Raw genomic sequence first — 13,494 nt, 5'->3', positions numbered from 1 at the left:
CCTTGCCTCCAAGGGCAGCAGGATGGAAGATCATGCATGCCCGCTACCCTGGCATTTGACCGGGAGCACCGAGCATCATGGAAGCATGGCATCCTGCCCTGCCCTCCTGCCCCAGGTGGTTGATGGGAATGGGAAGCAGGAAGCCAGAGGAACCCCACCCAGACTCCCCTCTGCTCTCAGGGAGGAGCCCCTGAACCCCACTCTATGCTTTCAGTTTCTAGGTTGGTTCCAGATCAGAGACACGACAGCTCCCTTCCTTTCCCTTTCAGTCTTCAATTTAAAAGTTATGCATCTGCTCTAGCAGATTTTGCTCCGTGGTTAGAGCGTCAGGCTGTGGACTGAAAGGTCCCAGGTTCGATTCCAGCCAAGGGCACATACCTCAGTTGTAGGCTCAATCCCTGGCCCCTGTGGAGAGGCAGCCAATCAATGTTACTTTCACATCAGTGTTTCTCTTTCTTTCTTTCTTTCTTTCTTTCTTTCTTTCTTTCTTTCTTTCTTTCTTTCTTTCTTTCTTTCTTTCTTTCTTTCTTTCTTTCTTTCTTTCTTTCTTTCTTCCTCTTTCTTTCTTTCTTTCTTTCTTTCTTTCTTTCTTTCTTTCTTTCTTTCTTTCTTTCTTTCTTTCTTTCTTTCTTTCTTTCTTTCTTTCTCTCTCTCTCTCTCTCTCTCTCTCCTCTCTCTCTCTCTCTCTCTCTCTCTCTCTCTCTCTCTCTCTCTCTCTCTCTCTCTTTCTTTCTTTCTTTCTTTCTTTCTTTTTCTCTTTCTTTCTTTCTCTTTCTTTCTCTCTCTCTCTCTCTTTCTTTTTCTCTCTTTTCTCCCCCCCCCTTCCACTCTCTCTGAAAAAGCAATGGAAAAAAATATCCTCTGGTGAGGATTAAAAAAAAAATCAGTGAACTTCTTAAATATATATATGTGTATATACATACAAAAGAAAATAAAAGTTATACATCTTTTGACCATGGCCGGTTTGCCTCAGTTGGTTGAGTGATCGACCTCCCATGTACCGAGAGGTCATGGTTCAATTCCAGGTCAGGGCACATGCCTGGGTTGGGGGCCCCATCCCCAGTAGGGGGTGACCCTCTCCCTCCCTCTCTCCAAAACCAATAAAAACACATTTTGTAATAAAACAAACAGGTGATATTTCTGGGAGTTCTCACAATAACTTAAAAAAAAAAAAAGTTATACATCCTTTGGTGAAATTTTGTCAGAAATGTTTTGGAAGTCTATGCCAAGGTTCCAGGACACTTTCCCAAGGTTCCCTTGTTATTTCTACTATGGAGCCCCCTAGTGGACAGTTCAGGTGCGCTGCCACCTCATACACCTGTGGCGTCCCCTTCAGGCTGAGGTGTCTGTCTCATCCTAGTCTCCTGCTAGGTACCAGCTCCTCAGAGGCTCTGGTGGGAGCCTCGCATTGGGCACAAAACTCTCCCACCCCACTAGGCCTGCACTTGGGGTCATCCTGGGCGTTTCGTCTCAGGTACGAAGCTATTGTCCTAACCCCAAGGAGAAAACATGCAAGCACACACAGGTACAAACACAGGCACACCCTCGCATGTACACACACACACACAACTGCACCCAGGCATCCACCCCAACCAAGACACAGACTGACTCTGAGCCCCCCACTCTAAACCCAAGGGTTCCCACAGCCTTCTGGATCAAGTCCCAACTCCTTTCCACAATGGGCCTGGCCTACAACGACTCTGTTACCCCCGGTTGGGCCCACTCTATTCTCACCTTGTGCCTTTACACAAGGAAATGTCCCCCTTTGACATCCAGCTTAGTAGAGCTTACTCCTGAAGCCCCTGACCATCTCCAGCCTACAGCTGGGTTAGAGGCCCTTCCCCTGGGTTCCCAGGGCCCCTCCCTCTGTACCAGGATGTTTGGGCTGCTTACTGCTGCACCCCCACAACCAGCAGTGCCTCACAGACAATAGGTGCTCCAAATGTCTGTCTTAAAAAGTATCTGTACCACCTACAACCACATAGGCCACACCTACTCCCAGTGGCACCAGCTCCCCATGCCCTCCTCTCTGCCTGGTGCCCACTCTGATTCCCCTGGTCCTTGCTTACCACTCAGGGTGAGCTGGGCATCCTGGCTGTGCTGGGTATTGGCCACATTGCGTGCCACACAGCGGTAGGTGCCCACCTCAGTCTGGCTCACGCTGGTGATGTGGAGGATGCCACCAGGCAGCAGTGTGACCCTGAGGATTAACAAAACAAAAAAGTACTGATACATGCCCCAACGGGATGAACCTCGAAAACGTTATGGTAAGTGAAAGTCACCATACACAAAAGTTGATTCTGGTGGTTGCCAGGGCCTTAGGGGAGGGAAATGGAGAGTGACTGCCAGTGGGTAGGGGTTTCATTTGGGGGTGATGAAAATGTTCTAAATTAGGTAGTGCCTATAGTTGCACAAACTTATGAATACACTAAAAACTCAAGTCTACATTTTTGAAGAACGATTTTTATGGTATGTGAATTACATCTCAAATAAAAAATAATTGCTCCGTGCGGTTGCCCTCTAGAGGCGCAGAGGAGAACTCCAGGCAGGTCGGCCCCGCCCCTCCGGCTTCCGCGGGAGCGCGGACGGCGGCGCCCTAGTGCGCAGGCGCCTCTCTGTGGCCCGAGACCCCGGGTCGCCTCCGGGCCTGGAGGGGCGCCCGCCGTGGGGACGTGGCCCCTGGGGCGCCAGCCGGCCGGCGGTAGGTGGGAGAGGAGCCGGGCTGCCGCGGGGTAGGGCCTTTCCTGCCTCGTGGTCCCGAGCGGCGCCCAGGCCGGGAGCCGGCGGCCCCGCCCCGCCGGGCGCCGCGGGAGCCGGGCCAGCGCGGGCTCGCCCTGCGCGCGGGAGGACTGCGGCCGGCGCCGCGCGGCGGGCGGCGCGGTGTTTCTCTTAGGGGCCACATAGTAAATATTTCATGCTTTGCAGGCCGTACGGTCTCTGCCACTACTCATCTCTGCTTCTGTAACACAGAAGCAGCCGCAGACAACCTATAAAGAAATGAGCGGGGCCTGTCCCAATAAAACTATAAACACTGGACTCTGAATGCCATATAATTTTTACATGTCGTGTAATATCCTTTTGATTTCCTTAACCATGTGAAAATATAAAACCATTCTTAGGCCACTGGCAGATTAGAGAGTGAGCAGAATAAGCTAAATTCTTCGTTTATTGGTCAGTGTGGGAAGATGTCACCCTACACACCCCAATGTGCACCTCAACTAGTCAGTTGGTGACGCTGAATCGGGTTTGTTGGGGGCGGGGGGGTGGTGAGCGAGGTGTTCATTTTGGAACTGGAGGGTTAGCCACAGGGACCCCAGGTTGGTGGTAGGGTGCTTCCTCATGTGGGGAGAGGAGTTGGAAGGGGAAAGACAACAAAAGGGGAAGTAGCAGAAAAGACGAGGACCCACAGCTTAAAACAGAGGCGGCTTTAGTTCTAGGAGAAGCAGGAGTTTGATCATTTCAAGCTTCTTTTTAAATATATCTTTATTGGTTTCAGAGAGAGGAGAGGAGAGAGAAACATCAATGATGAGAGGGTCATTGATTGAGTCCACAACCCAGGCACGTGCCCTGACCGGGAATCAAACTCCGATCGCCTGGATCCTAGGTAGATGCTCAACCGCTGAGCCACACCCGGCTGAGCCAGTTTAGGCTTTTAAATGATTAACTTTGATACCTCATTTGGGGATCAAGGCCTTTTTCCTTTTTTTTTAATCCTCAGCTGAAGATATTTTTTCCATCGATTTTCAGAGGAAGTGGGAGGGAGGGAGGGAGAGAAACACTGAACATTGATGTGAGACACAGATTGGTTGCCTTCCACATGTGCCCCGATCGAGCTTGCAACCGAGGCACGTGCCCTTGGCCAGAATTGAGCCCAGGACCCTTCAGTCCGCAGGCCGGCGCTCCAACCACTGAGCCAAACTGGCCGGAGGGGCCTTTTTCCTTTTGATTTCTCCATCCCTCCTGCTGCCACAGGCACACATGCACTCTGAGCCCTGCTCCAAGGAGGGTCCTCAGTCTCACTCTTCCCAGAACCTGCGGGGCCCCAGCCTCGCCTGCTACTTAAGGGAACATGACTAAGATGAGGTGAAACTGGGAACACCTGAGTTGGGAGGCTGCATGACCCTGCCCTTCCTCCTCACTGACTGGCTTATCAGAGACGGCTGTGAGGGAGAGCGGTGCCTACAGTGTCCTTTTCCCCAAAATCAAACCTTTGATTTTCCTCATGGAGACTTCCCCAGGCCCCACCACCTCTGAGTTTGTGGAGACAGTTTGGGGCAGTGTTTCTGACCACCTCTGCCTTCGAATCAACCCCTGGAGGCCTGCAGCTCACGGGAGAAAGTAGTGGGGGCCCTGAACTCAGAGTGAAGCTGGGACCAGATATACAAGAGCACAGACAGACATCAGTCACCAGGGTTCACCAAGAACAAGGATCATCTGGGGTCACCTGAGAGGAAAAACACCGAGGCCCACATAAAGTCAGGGCAGGAGGGCCCTGGCTCTGTGCCAGGAGCAAACATCGGAGGAAAAAAGTTCCTTAGCAGACAGGGAAGATGTACTAGACATGAGAAAGACAGCCAAACTGGCTCTGGCCACATTTATTACAAAATAATGATTACAAATCTGGTATAGAAAAGATCCCGGACAGCCCCGGTGCACCTGCAACACCCCTACCCCACAAAGCCCCTCTCAGCTGGGCATGGAGGGCTCTCAGATTCGAAGGTCCCCAGCCAGGAGGGCTCTGTACCGGGCGGGTGTGAGGGGCAGGTAGGCGCCCCCAGCCAGGTCCAGAATGTAGAGTGGGTCGGACAGTGTGCTCGGGTCAAAGCCCTCCTTTGCCATCCGAACCTTCTGCTGCTTGAAGGTCTCTGTGGTGGCCAGAGACTCCTGGGAAGGGGGCGTCAAAGGGAGTTGAAGGGAAGGGTACTCTGCCCAAGTGGCTCAGGTGAGTTGCCTGAATATTATTAAGGGCAGGTCTGGCAAAGGGGGGTAATGAGGTGGGGGTTTAGGGGAGGAGGTGACAGGAAAGAGAAGGAGCACGTCTGGGAAGGAGCTGCTCTTTCTCTTCAGAGTGTATTACGTGGGAGTCCCTTTGTGGGGTTTGGGAGCCACCGATTGCTGCGCATATATGGGGCAAGAGGTCACAGCAGGAGTGGATGGTTACCTGGAGCCTTAGGAACCGGGGCCAGGCATAAGGTGGCAAGTTCTCAGAAACATAGGTGTAGAGCTGCACAAGGTCCAACGAGTGCGGGGGACGCAGAACCAGGGCTGCCATTCCAGCCCTGCCTTCATGCCCTGGAGATGTTGGGGGATGACTCAGCGTCACGCTCCCCACACCCAAGTCATATCAATTCAGGGAGGTGGGCCAGGTGCCCCCCACCTCCCATGCTTGGGCACCTGGCACAGTGACTCCATAGACGTTCACCTCCTGTAGAAAATCCAGGGCCTCCAAGGCCTCTGCCACCTCAGTCGTGGCCACGTTCTCTCCCTTCCACCTGCCAGAAAGCAGAGATTCAAAACTAGGAGTCAGGAATCAGAGCCTTAAGAGCTGGGTGGGAAGACGGGTGTCAGAGATGAGGGCAGGGTGCCATACGGTCACAGGAAGCAGTGTTTAGTCTGAGATGTGAGGTTAGACGAGGAGCTGGGTTGGAGCAGGGGATTAGGGAGCTGAGATTTAGGGGGCTTGGGCCACAGAGATGAGATGCCCAGGAAGGAATCAAAGTTACGGGCAGATACCTGAAGGTGTCTCCAGTCCGATCATGGAAGCGAAGAAAGCCCTGGTCATCACAGACCAACAGGTCCCCAGTGTTGAAGAAAACATCCCCAGGCCGGAAGACATTCTTAAGCAGCTTTCCCTGGGCCAGCTCTGGTGCCCCAGCATAGCCCAGGAATGGGGACTGCTGGCTTACTGGGGCCACCAGTAGCCCTGGCTCACCTAGCAGAGTAACTGGGGTCAGGGGTGGCTGCCCATCTCCCCTGGAGCCTCCTGCCTCCCACCCCATCCTCCAATGCCAACCCTCCCTTGCCAGCTTTACCACCCCCCCACCCTCCCACCTGAGCACAGACCTGGAGATGTGGCCACACAGTGCCCTTGGGTGTCCCGAAATGGCTCCCCTGTGGTGACATCATAGCGAATCAAAGAGAAGGGGAAGACATGCTGGTGGAAGGGAGACCCAGGTACTGGGTCATTTCAGTTGCATGAGCCCCCTCCCAGCCAATCCCCCTGTCCCATGGGGTCTCCAGTTTCCTTCTTACCCCTCACCTTATAAAGCCAGGAAGCTCGGCCCACAGCACCCCGCTGTCCCGTGTAGTTGAAAGTGGCCACGTTCCCCTCTGTCAGTCCATATGTCTCCAGCACCTGCAGGGGCCCGAAGCGCCGCACAAAACGCTCCCAGGTGTCTGGGCGCAGCCCACTGCCCACTGCCAGTCGGACCTTATGTCCACGTTCTGCCTGGTTCTGAGAGGATTGCAGAGAGGGACAGGGGCTTCAACATCAAGATGCCAGCTCCCCAAAGCGAAGTCCTGTTCCCCATTCCCCAGAAGTCCTTTCCACTGTGATGCTCAGGTTCCCCAGGCGTCAGATGTCCCACCATTCCAGGATTCCTACTCTACCCTGCCATTTTCCTCTTGCTGCCTCTCCCTCTAACTCCCAGACAACTGTCTCAGTGTCTCCTGTCAACTGCCGGTCTCCCTGCCTTGGCGGCTCTGCCAGCATCTGTGCCCACGCACCGGGGGCTGGTTGACAAGATAACGGCATAACTCCCCGATGTACTGGAACACCGTCACCCTGTGCTTCTGGCAGTCCTCCCAGAACTGACCAGCTGAGAACTTGGACTTCAGCACCACGGTGGCCCCTGCCAGAAGTGGGGAGGGAGGAAAGAGGTGAGGTTAAAGGCTATCGGGGGAGCCCTGCCCCCTTCTTCCCAGATACTAGCTTGCACAGTAGTGCAGCTCCCCTGTGGCATTCCTTTTTTTTTTTTTTAAAAAAATATTTTTATTGATTTCAGAGAGAGGAAGGGAGATGGAGATAGAAACATCAATGATGAGTCATTGATCAGCTGCCTCCTGCACACTCCCTACTGGGGATGGAGCCCACAACCCGGGAATGCGCTCTGACTGGGAATCAAACCCTGGGATCTCCTGGATCGTAGGACGATGCTCAACTGCTGAGCCACGCCGGCTGAGCCCCTGTGGCATTCTCACTTGTGGGCCAGCCAAGTTGGCCCTCTTCCTTTTCCACCTGTGCCTCAGAGAGGTTAATGCCCTTTTCCTCTCCCCATCCCCAAACAGTCCATCTCTGTACTCTGCCCCAAGTCCCAACCCTCTTCTCCATTTGCCTCCTCCTGGGCTGACACTCCCAGCTCTTCCATCCCCTTGGCCCTGGAATCTGGAGTTCTGTGAACCATATGGCCTTCCAAATTGCTCAGTCTGCAGGTCTGTGCAGGTGACATTTCTCCATTGCACCAGGAGCTCCTGGAGAATAGGCTCTGGATTCTCTACCTGAAGGACTCAGGGGCATCTCAGGTAAGCACCACAACAGGTGCTTACTAAATGTGTGACAGAGGACTGAATGGGGGTTGGGTAGGGGAGACTGACCAATGCCCAAGCAGCCCACGATGCCCAACAGAGAGCCAGACATGTGGTAGAGTGGGAGGGCCACGTAGATCACATCCTCCTGGTGGGCACCACACAGCTGGTAGAACCCCTGGCACTGCAGGACCTTCAGGTGACTGATCCGAGCAGCCTTGGGGAGGCCTGGGGGGTGGGGAAGAGATGGGGGGAAGGGGCTCAGCTCCATGCCCTGTCTCCTTCTTCGCCCCTGCTGGGTTTCCCACAGAAAGAGGCAGAGAGGCAAGACTGAAGCTGAGAAGGGAGGCCAGACTATCTTGGAAATGTGGGAAGTTTAGGGAGGTGGGGAAACGGTCAGGGGTGAGAGGCTGGTGAGAGAGGACGCGGCCACTGGGATCAGCATCCCCTCTGAGGGGTTTGGAGGGGTGGTCTGGGAGTTGAGGAGTCCTCCTGTTCCCAGACCCTTGCCTTTCCTCTGCCTTACTTTCTGGGAGGTAAGCATGGCTACCAGCTCTTACCAGTAGTGCCAGAGGTGAAGATGTACAGGCACGTGTCCATTATGCTCTGGGGAGCAGATAGGTACCCGGGCACAGGGGCATCCACTTCAGCCGAGACCTCAGCCAGCAAATTGCTGATTCCAGCAGAACTGGTTTCAGGGCCTGCAGCCCACAGGTGGAGCCCCATTGCTCTCAGGGCCGGCAGGTCAGGCTCCAGGGACTCCAGGAACTCTGGATGCGGTAGGAAGGCAGTTCCGAGGCTCTACCTCCCGCCGCGCAGAAGCCTTCGCCACCCCTTAGCTTAGGTGCGTCGCCACTCTCCCCGCTTCCCCGGCCCCATACTGCTCTAGGGTGAGAGTAGAGTATGGACATCCCATCACTGGCCTGGGACTTGGAGCCCGACTCTTCGGGAATCCTTGGGAAACCAAAGACCCAGCTCCATCCCTTCGCAAATCCAGAGACGTGTCCCCACCCTCTGCGAACCCCAGGAAAAGTTCTTCGGTCCCTGCCGACCTCCAACACGCCCCTTTCCGGCCAGCCCCGCCCCGCAGGGCGCTCCAGCCTTACCTGGCGCCAGCACCAGCGCGCTCGCCCCGCAGCTGCGGAGGCAGTGCAGGAGGGGTCCTCGGCGCAGGGCGGTGGGCACAAAGGCCGTGAGCAGGCCGGCCTTGGCCAGCCCGAACCAGAGCCACAAGAACTCCGGGCTGGCAGGGAGGAGCAGCGCCACGGTGGCCCCGGGTGCCAGAGGGGCCGCGCCATCCCCTTCCCTCGCTGCCCGCGCCTCACGGCTTCCGGCTGCCTCCTCGCCCTCCCTGGCGCCCACCGAACGGCTGCCGCTGCCGCTGCCGCCGGGGCCCCCTTCCCAGCCCCGTGCGCGCAGGAAGGCGCGCGCCGCGCGGTTGCTCTGGCTCTCGGCCTCGGCGTAGCTAAACCGCCGCGCGCCGTGGATGAGGAAGGTGTGCGTCGGCCGCTCGCGAGCCAGTTGCGCGAGGCGCCAGGCCAGGCTGCAGCCTCCCTCGGGACTCTGCGGGTTGCCTGCGGCCGCGGCCAGGGCGCGTGCTCTGAGCGCGCGTTTGCATCGTAGGGCGCGTACCGCGAAGGCCAAGTCTGCCGCCAACCAGCGCCACTGTGGCCAGAGGTGCAGTAGCAGCGGCAGCAGCAGCAGCAGGGGCAGCAGGAGGAGGGCAGCCATGGTGTCCTCTTCCTCGACTTGGCGACGTCTGACCCCAGCCGCTCACTGCCAGCCCTGATACTCGCTTCCGAAAAGCTGGGGCCTCTCCTTCTGGCTCGGAGACCGCTCCTCCCCTGGAGCGCGCGTGCGCTGGCACACGCCCCTTCCCCCCCCCAAGAAGAGTGGGGGCGGAGGTGGGGGCCGCCCCCCCCCTCCCGGCCTCCCCACCCCTACGCTCCGCCCTGGGCGCGCTCCTTCTCGGCTACTCGGCTGAACCTCTCACCAGGTCCTGGGTGGTGCTCAAGCCTTCCCTTAATCCCAGGGTCATCTCATTTTAGGTCCCTTCTCAAGGGCGGTTTAGGCATCTGGCTGGACTTTGGCGTCCAGGTCTGAGCACCAGGACTTTGGATCAAAGTCCACCTCTCTCTCTTCTATCACATTTGCACCCGTGGGTGCCACTGCTCTCTCCCAAGAGACTGAAGAACTCGGCCCCTTGCCTGTTTGGTGCTGCAAGTCCCGGCACGGTAGCCAGACCCATGCCCTCCCTCCAGCTGCCAGCAGCAGCAGCAGCAGCAGCAGCAACCCCAGGGGATGGGTTGGGGCTGAGAGTTAAGTAGGGGAAAGGTGGAGGCCCAGCCAGCTAGATTTCCGGAGGGGCCATGGCTGAGGCCCCTCCCTTTGGGCAAGGGTACAATAATTGGGGCCAGCCAGCTAATGCTTTCCATCCTGGTTTTAATTGGGGCAGAGAAAACTGGGGAAGGAGAGAGGAAGGAAAAGAGGCCTCTGGCGGTTTAGACTTTCAAAGGAAGGGGTAGCAGCTTTGAGGGAGGGGAGAACCTGGATTCTGAGACAAGTTTGCAGGCTGAATAGGAGCTGTCTGCAGTCGGCCTGAACTTTGCTCCTCTCTTTAGCTGGCAACCCCACCTCCCTGGACAGCAGGGGAACAAAGAGTAGCCAAGGAGCTGTTTCTGCTGGTACACAGAATGTGGAAGAAAGAGGGAGCCTCCTCCCTGGCAACTGAACTCTCTCCATGCGTTCTTCAGGATCTGAGTTGGGAGCATTCCTCGTAGTTGGCATTTGGCCTTACTAAATGGAATGACAAATACTAGCTTGTGGAAGTCTCTAATTACTTGAGAGATGGTTTAAGGACAGACCTTGGCCTCCTGGGAGTTAGTGCATCAATTTCTGCCTGGACAGGCCAGAGCCTGGCCTTCGCTGCCAGTGGCAGCCAGAAGGATGGGGGAGAAAGCCAAGACAGGAAGAGGGGAGGACAGAAAGGGAAAAGAGGAAATTGTGAAGCCACAACAAGGGGTGGCCCATTAAACTGAGACTACCTATATATGCACAGGGTAAACTGGGGCAGCAACTTCAGCACAAAAGAGGTTCTGGCTTGTTTTATTGTCATTTAAAAACAACTTTTAAAACACGATTATCTCTGCCAAAAAACCCCAAAGACGACAACCAAGGAAACAGGACCATGTGACAGTTCTATGGAACGTTGTCTCTCAGACTCCCTAGGGCTCTGGCCCAGCTTGAGGTGCCAACCTCAGGCCAACACAAGCCTCCAGGGCACACCAGGTGGGGCTGCGGTCTCCCTCTCAGGTTCCTTCCTGAACCCTTCTGGCATTTGCCCCATGGAAAGAAATAGGCAGCCCAGCATTGTCACAGATGCCCATTTCATACGGGTGTATGGAGAGCAACTATAAAATGCCTGTTCAGGGTAAATCAAGACCTAAAGGGGGTTGGCAGAAGGGACACCAGCATCCTTGTCTTTCCTCTCATCCTTGTCTCTCTGGCCAGCTGCCCCTTTGCTATTTCTCTTCTTGGTTTAAATAGCTCTTTGGGAGGCTGAGGGAGGGGGCAGGGACCTGAGGACTTCCACCGCAGTCCAGGTTTTGCACAGCCTCTGGCTTCAGTGGGAACCCAAGTATTGGTGGGAGCAGCAGTGTGATGGGGCTGGAGGCCCCCGGGAGGGGGGAGGAGGGACTGGGGGCTGCATGGCAGCTTATCAGGCTTCCCACCAGGTGAGTTTTGGGATGGAGAGAGAGGATGTTTCCCCTACTATCTCCCCAGCCCCTATTAAACCTTTGATTCACCAAGGAGGAGAGGGTAGTCCAACTAGGAGTGGGATGGGAGCACGAGACTCAGTCACTGTCAGACCCCACTGCAGAGGACCCTTTCCGTTTCCGCTTGGTGGGCTTCGGTTTTGTGTCTTCTTCCTCCTGGAAGAGATTGAAATGAGAGGGAACATTAGCCTGATAGCTGCTGCCCCAATGCCACCTGCACCGCATGCTCATTTTCCTGTGCACTGGCTAGGGGGTCTCACTGAGGCACTGCTAGAACCAGACTCTTCTTCCGTGTTGGGGGGCTGTGTGGCATTCTTTCGACTCCGGGGGCTGGAGAGAGCTGCTTTTCGCCGGCTCTTGGGTGGCTTGGTGGAAGAGTCCTCATATTCCTCTGCCAGGGAGAAGAGGTCGCTGAACCTGAGGGGAGAACAAGCTCTCAGAGCGGGCCCCTCTGACTTCCTTCCCATCTCCTCTGCCCCATGCCCGCAGAGTCTCTTATTTCTCTTCAACTCCACGGTCTTTCTGGTCATTAAGTTTATGTCCCCCTCCCCTAGGCCTTCTCCCACTATATCCCAAGGAGCCTCACTTCATCTTGTGGGCTTCGTCACAGCTCGCCTGGACGTGCTGCAGAGCCTGGAGAATTGGGGTCTGGCTAAAAACTAGAGGGAGGAGGGAGGGACAGTAGGGAAGGAAGAACAGTCAGATATCTGAGAGCGTAACAAGCGGTACCCAGGGGTGATTTTCTCCCGCCCTTGCTCCCACCAGGCTCTAGGGGTGGTCTGAGCCAGGGCAGCACCAGGCATGCTAGATTCAGGGAGGGCTGGCAAGCATACAGTTCTGCTTAGTGTTGGTCAGGTTGAGACGCAGGTTGTCCAAGTGCTCCAGGATCTGCTCCAGAGTCAGCTGGGCCAGCTTGCTGCTGGAGCTCCTCAGGCTGCAGAGAAGTCACAAGAACCAGATTCTGAGCTCCAAGTGAGGGTTCGAGGAGTGCAAGACACTCTCCCACACCAGGGTCCCTCCTGAAGACAGAGGCAGCCCATACAGGGAGGGGACAGAGGGTTGGGAGAGGTGGAGTGGGATCAGGAAGGTGGGCTAGAATAGGGACTAGACACAGGGCACTAGGAAAAGAGGGGAAAGGGCCACAATAGTCGTGCTTGCCATGTAGCATCAGACCACTAGGTGTCACCCACAAGCCAGACAGGGACAGCATAGGCTGCTCTGGGGATGGCCTGTGGACAGCAGCAGCCTGGCCTGGAGGGTCCCAAAGGGGCCACTCCCACCTCTGCCTCTTGCGTGGGAGGCTGTTGTTCTTGATGAGCAGGGACTTGATGTGCTCCGCCAGCAGCTCATCGTGCTTCATGCACCAGTGTCGCAGGATGCTGGTGGTGAACTGGTCGTCAGGGTGGCAGGGCCGGCTCAGCACCATCTTCACCATCTCCTCGCTGGGCCTGGGGGTGTGAGGGGGCGATGGGCACCCTGCTCACACAACTGGCCTCAGGAACCTCCAGATCTCTCCCATGTACTTATTTCCTAAACCTCAGCCTTCCCCACCCCTGCCCCACCCAAGTCCTGCTGCAGCTTCCTCCTCTCACATCCCTCTCCATGTTCTCTCTGGGCCAAGGAATGCCTGGTTTCATCCTCTGCAGAAGCCAGGGGACAAGAAGTGAGATTCTTTAGTTTCTGTGGTAGTAGAAGGTACCTGTATGTATGTGGGGAAGGAAGCCCCCAGATCTCCCCCCTTTTGCCCAAAACAGTCAGGAAATGGGCCAGGGAGGCAAAAGGACAGCAGGTAGTGTGTGAACACTGCCCCCCCCCCCCCCAGCTGTTAGCCACCCTGGTATCCAGCCCAGGGAAGGCACAGGGTGAGGGCTGGGAAGTCACAGTCCCCACATAGCCCTCCAACCTTCCCACTTCCTTTAGGATGCTCTGTACCATTCTAGTCTCTCAGGCAAGAGAGGAGAAAAGGTGAAAGACAGACAAGAAGGTAGGAAGGAAAAGATGCACAGCTGTTGCACCATTTATGTGGGGCTGTTGCAAAAAAGCCTGGTAGAGCCTTGGCCCAAGCACTGGAGTCTTGGGTTCGATTCCCAGTCAAGGGCACATACTTGGGTTGCAGGTTTGATCCCCAGCCCTGTATGGAGTGTGTGCGGGAGGCAACCAATGGATGTGTCTATCTCACATCAATGTTTCTCTC

General features: G+C 55.9%; 2 protein-coding genes across 4 annotated transcripts in view; both read right to left on the bottom strand.

Annotated features, from left to right (window-relative positions):
- Positions 1-4,569: 4,569 nt before the first annotated feature.
- Positions 4,570-9,342, bottom strand: SLC27A3 (solute carrier family 27 member 3). The gene is made up of 10 exons (XM_016221337.2): positions 8,631-9,342; positions 8,085-8,294; positions 7,594-7,752; positions 6,727-6,851; positions 6,260-6,454; positions 6,064-6,154; positions 5,734-5,932; positions 5,395-5,492; positions 5,162-5,292; positions 4,570-4,884 (listed from the first exon to the last, which is right to left on the bottom strand). Exons 1-10 carry the CDS (start codon positions 9,253-9,255, stop codon positions 4,708-4,710), a joined length of 2,010 nt encoding a protein of 669 aa, XP_016076823.2. The 5' UTR covers positions 9,256-9,342; the 3' UTR covers positions 4,570-4,707.
- Positions 9,343-10,613: 1,271 nt separating this feature from the next.
- Positions 10,614-13,494, bottom strand: part of INTS3 (integrator complex subunit 3) — a 37,217-nt gene continuing 34,336 nt past the window's right edge. For all 3 annotated transcript variants that reach the window (XM_016221531.2, XM_016221533.2, XM_016221534.2), the window contains 5 exons: positions 12,581-12,748; positions 12,134-12,234; positions 11,887-11,959; positions 11,561-11,717; positions 10,614-11,456 (listed from right to left, as the gene is read on the bottom strand). In XM_016221531.2, coding sequence (XP_016077017.1) covers positions 11,379-11,456; positions 11,561-11,717; positions 11,887-11,959; positions 12,134-12,234; positions 12,581-12,748 — 577 coding nt within the window. In that variant the 3' untranslated portion in view covers positions 10,614-11,378. The remainder of the gene's footprint in view (positions 11,457-11,560; positions 11,718-11,886; positions 11,960-12,133; positions 12,235-12,580; positions 12,749-13,494) is intronic.

This window comes from Miniopterus natalensis, chromosome 19 (genome assembly GCF_054644295.1).
Source record: "Miniopterus natalensis isolate mMinNat1 chromosome 19, mMinNat1.hap1, whole genome shotgun sequence".
Classification (NCBI taxonomy): Eukaryota; Metazoa; Chordata; class Mammalia; order Chiroptera; family Miniopteridae; genus Miniopterus; species Miniopterus natalensis.
The sequence above is the reverse complement of the archived record's forward strand: the minus strand, read 5'-3'. Positions and strand labels throughout refer to the sequence as shown.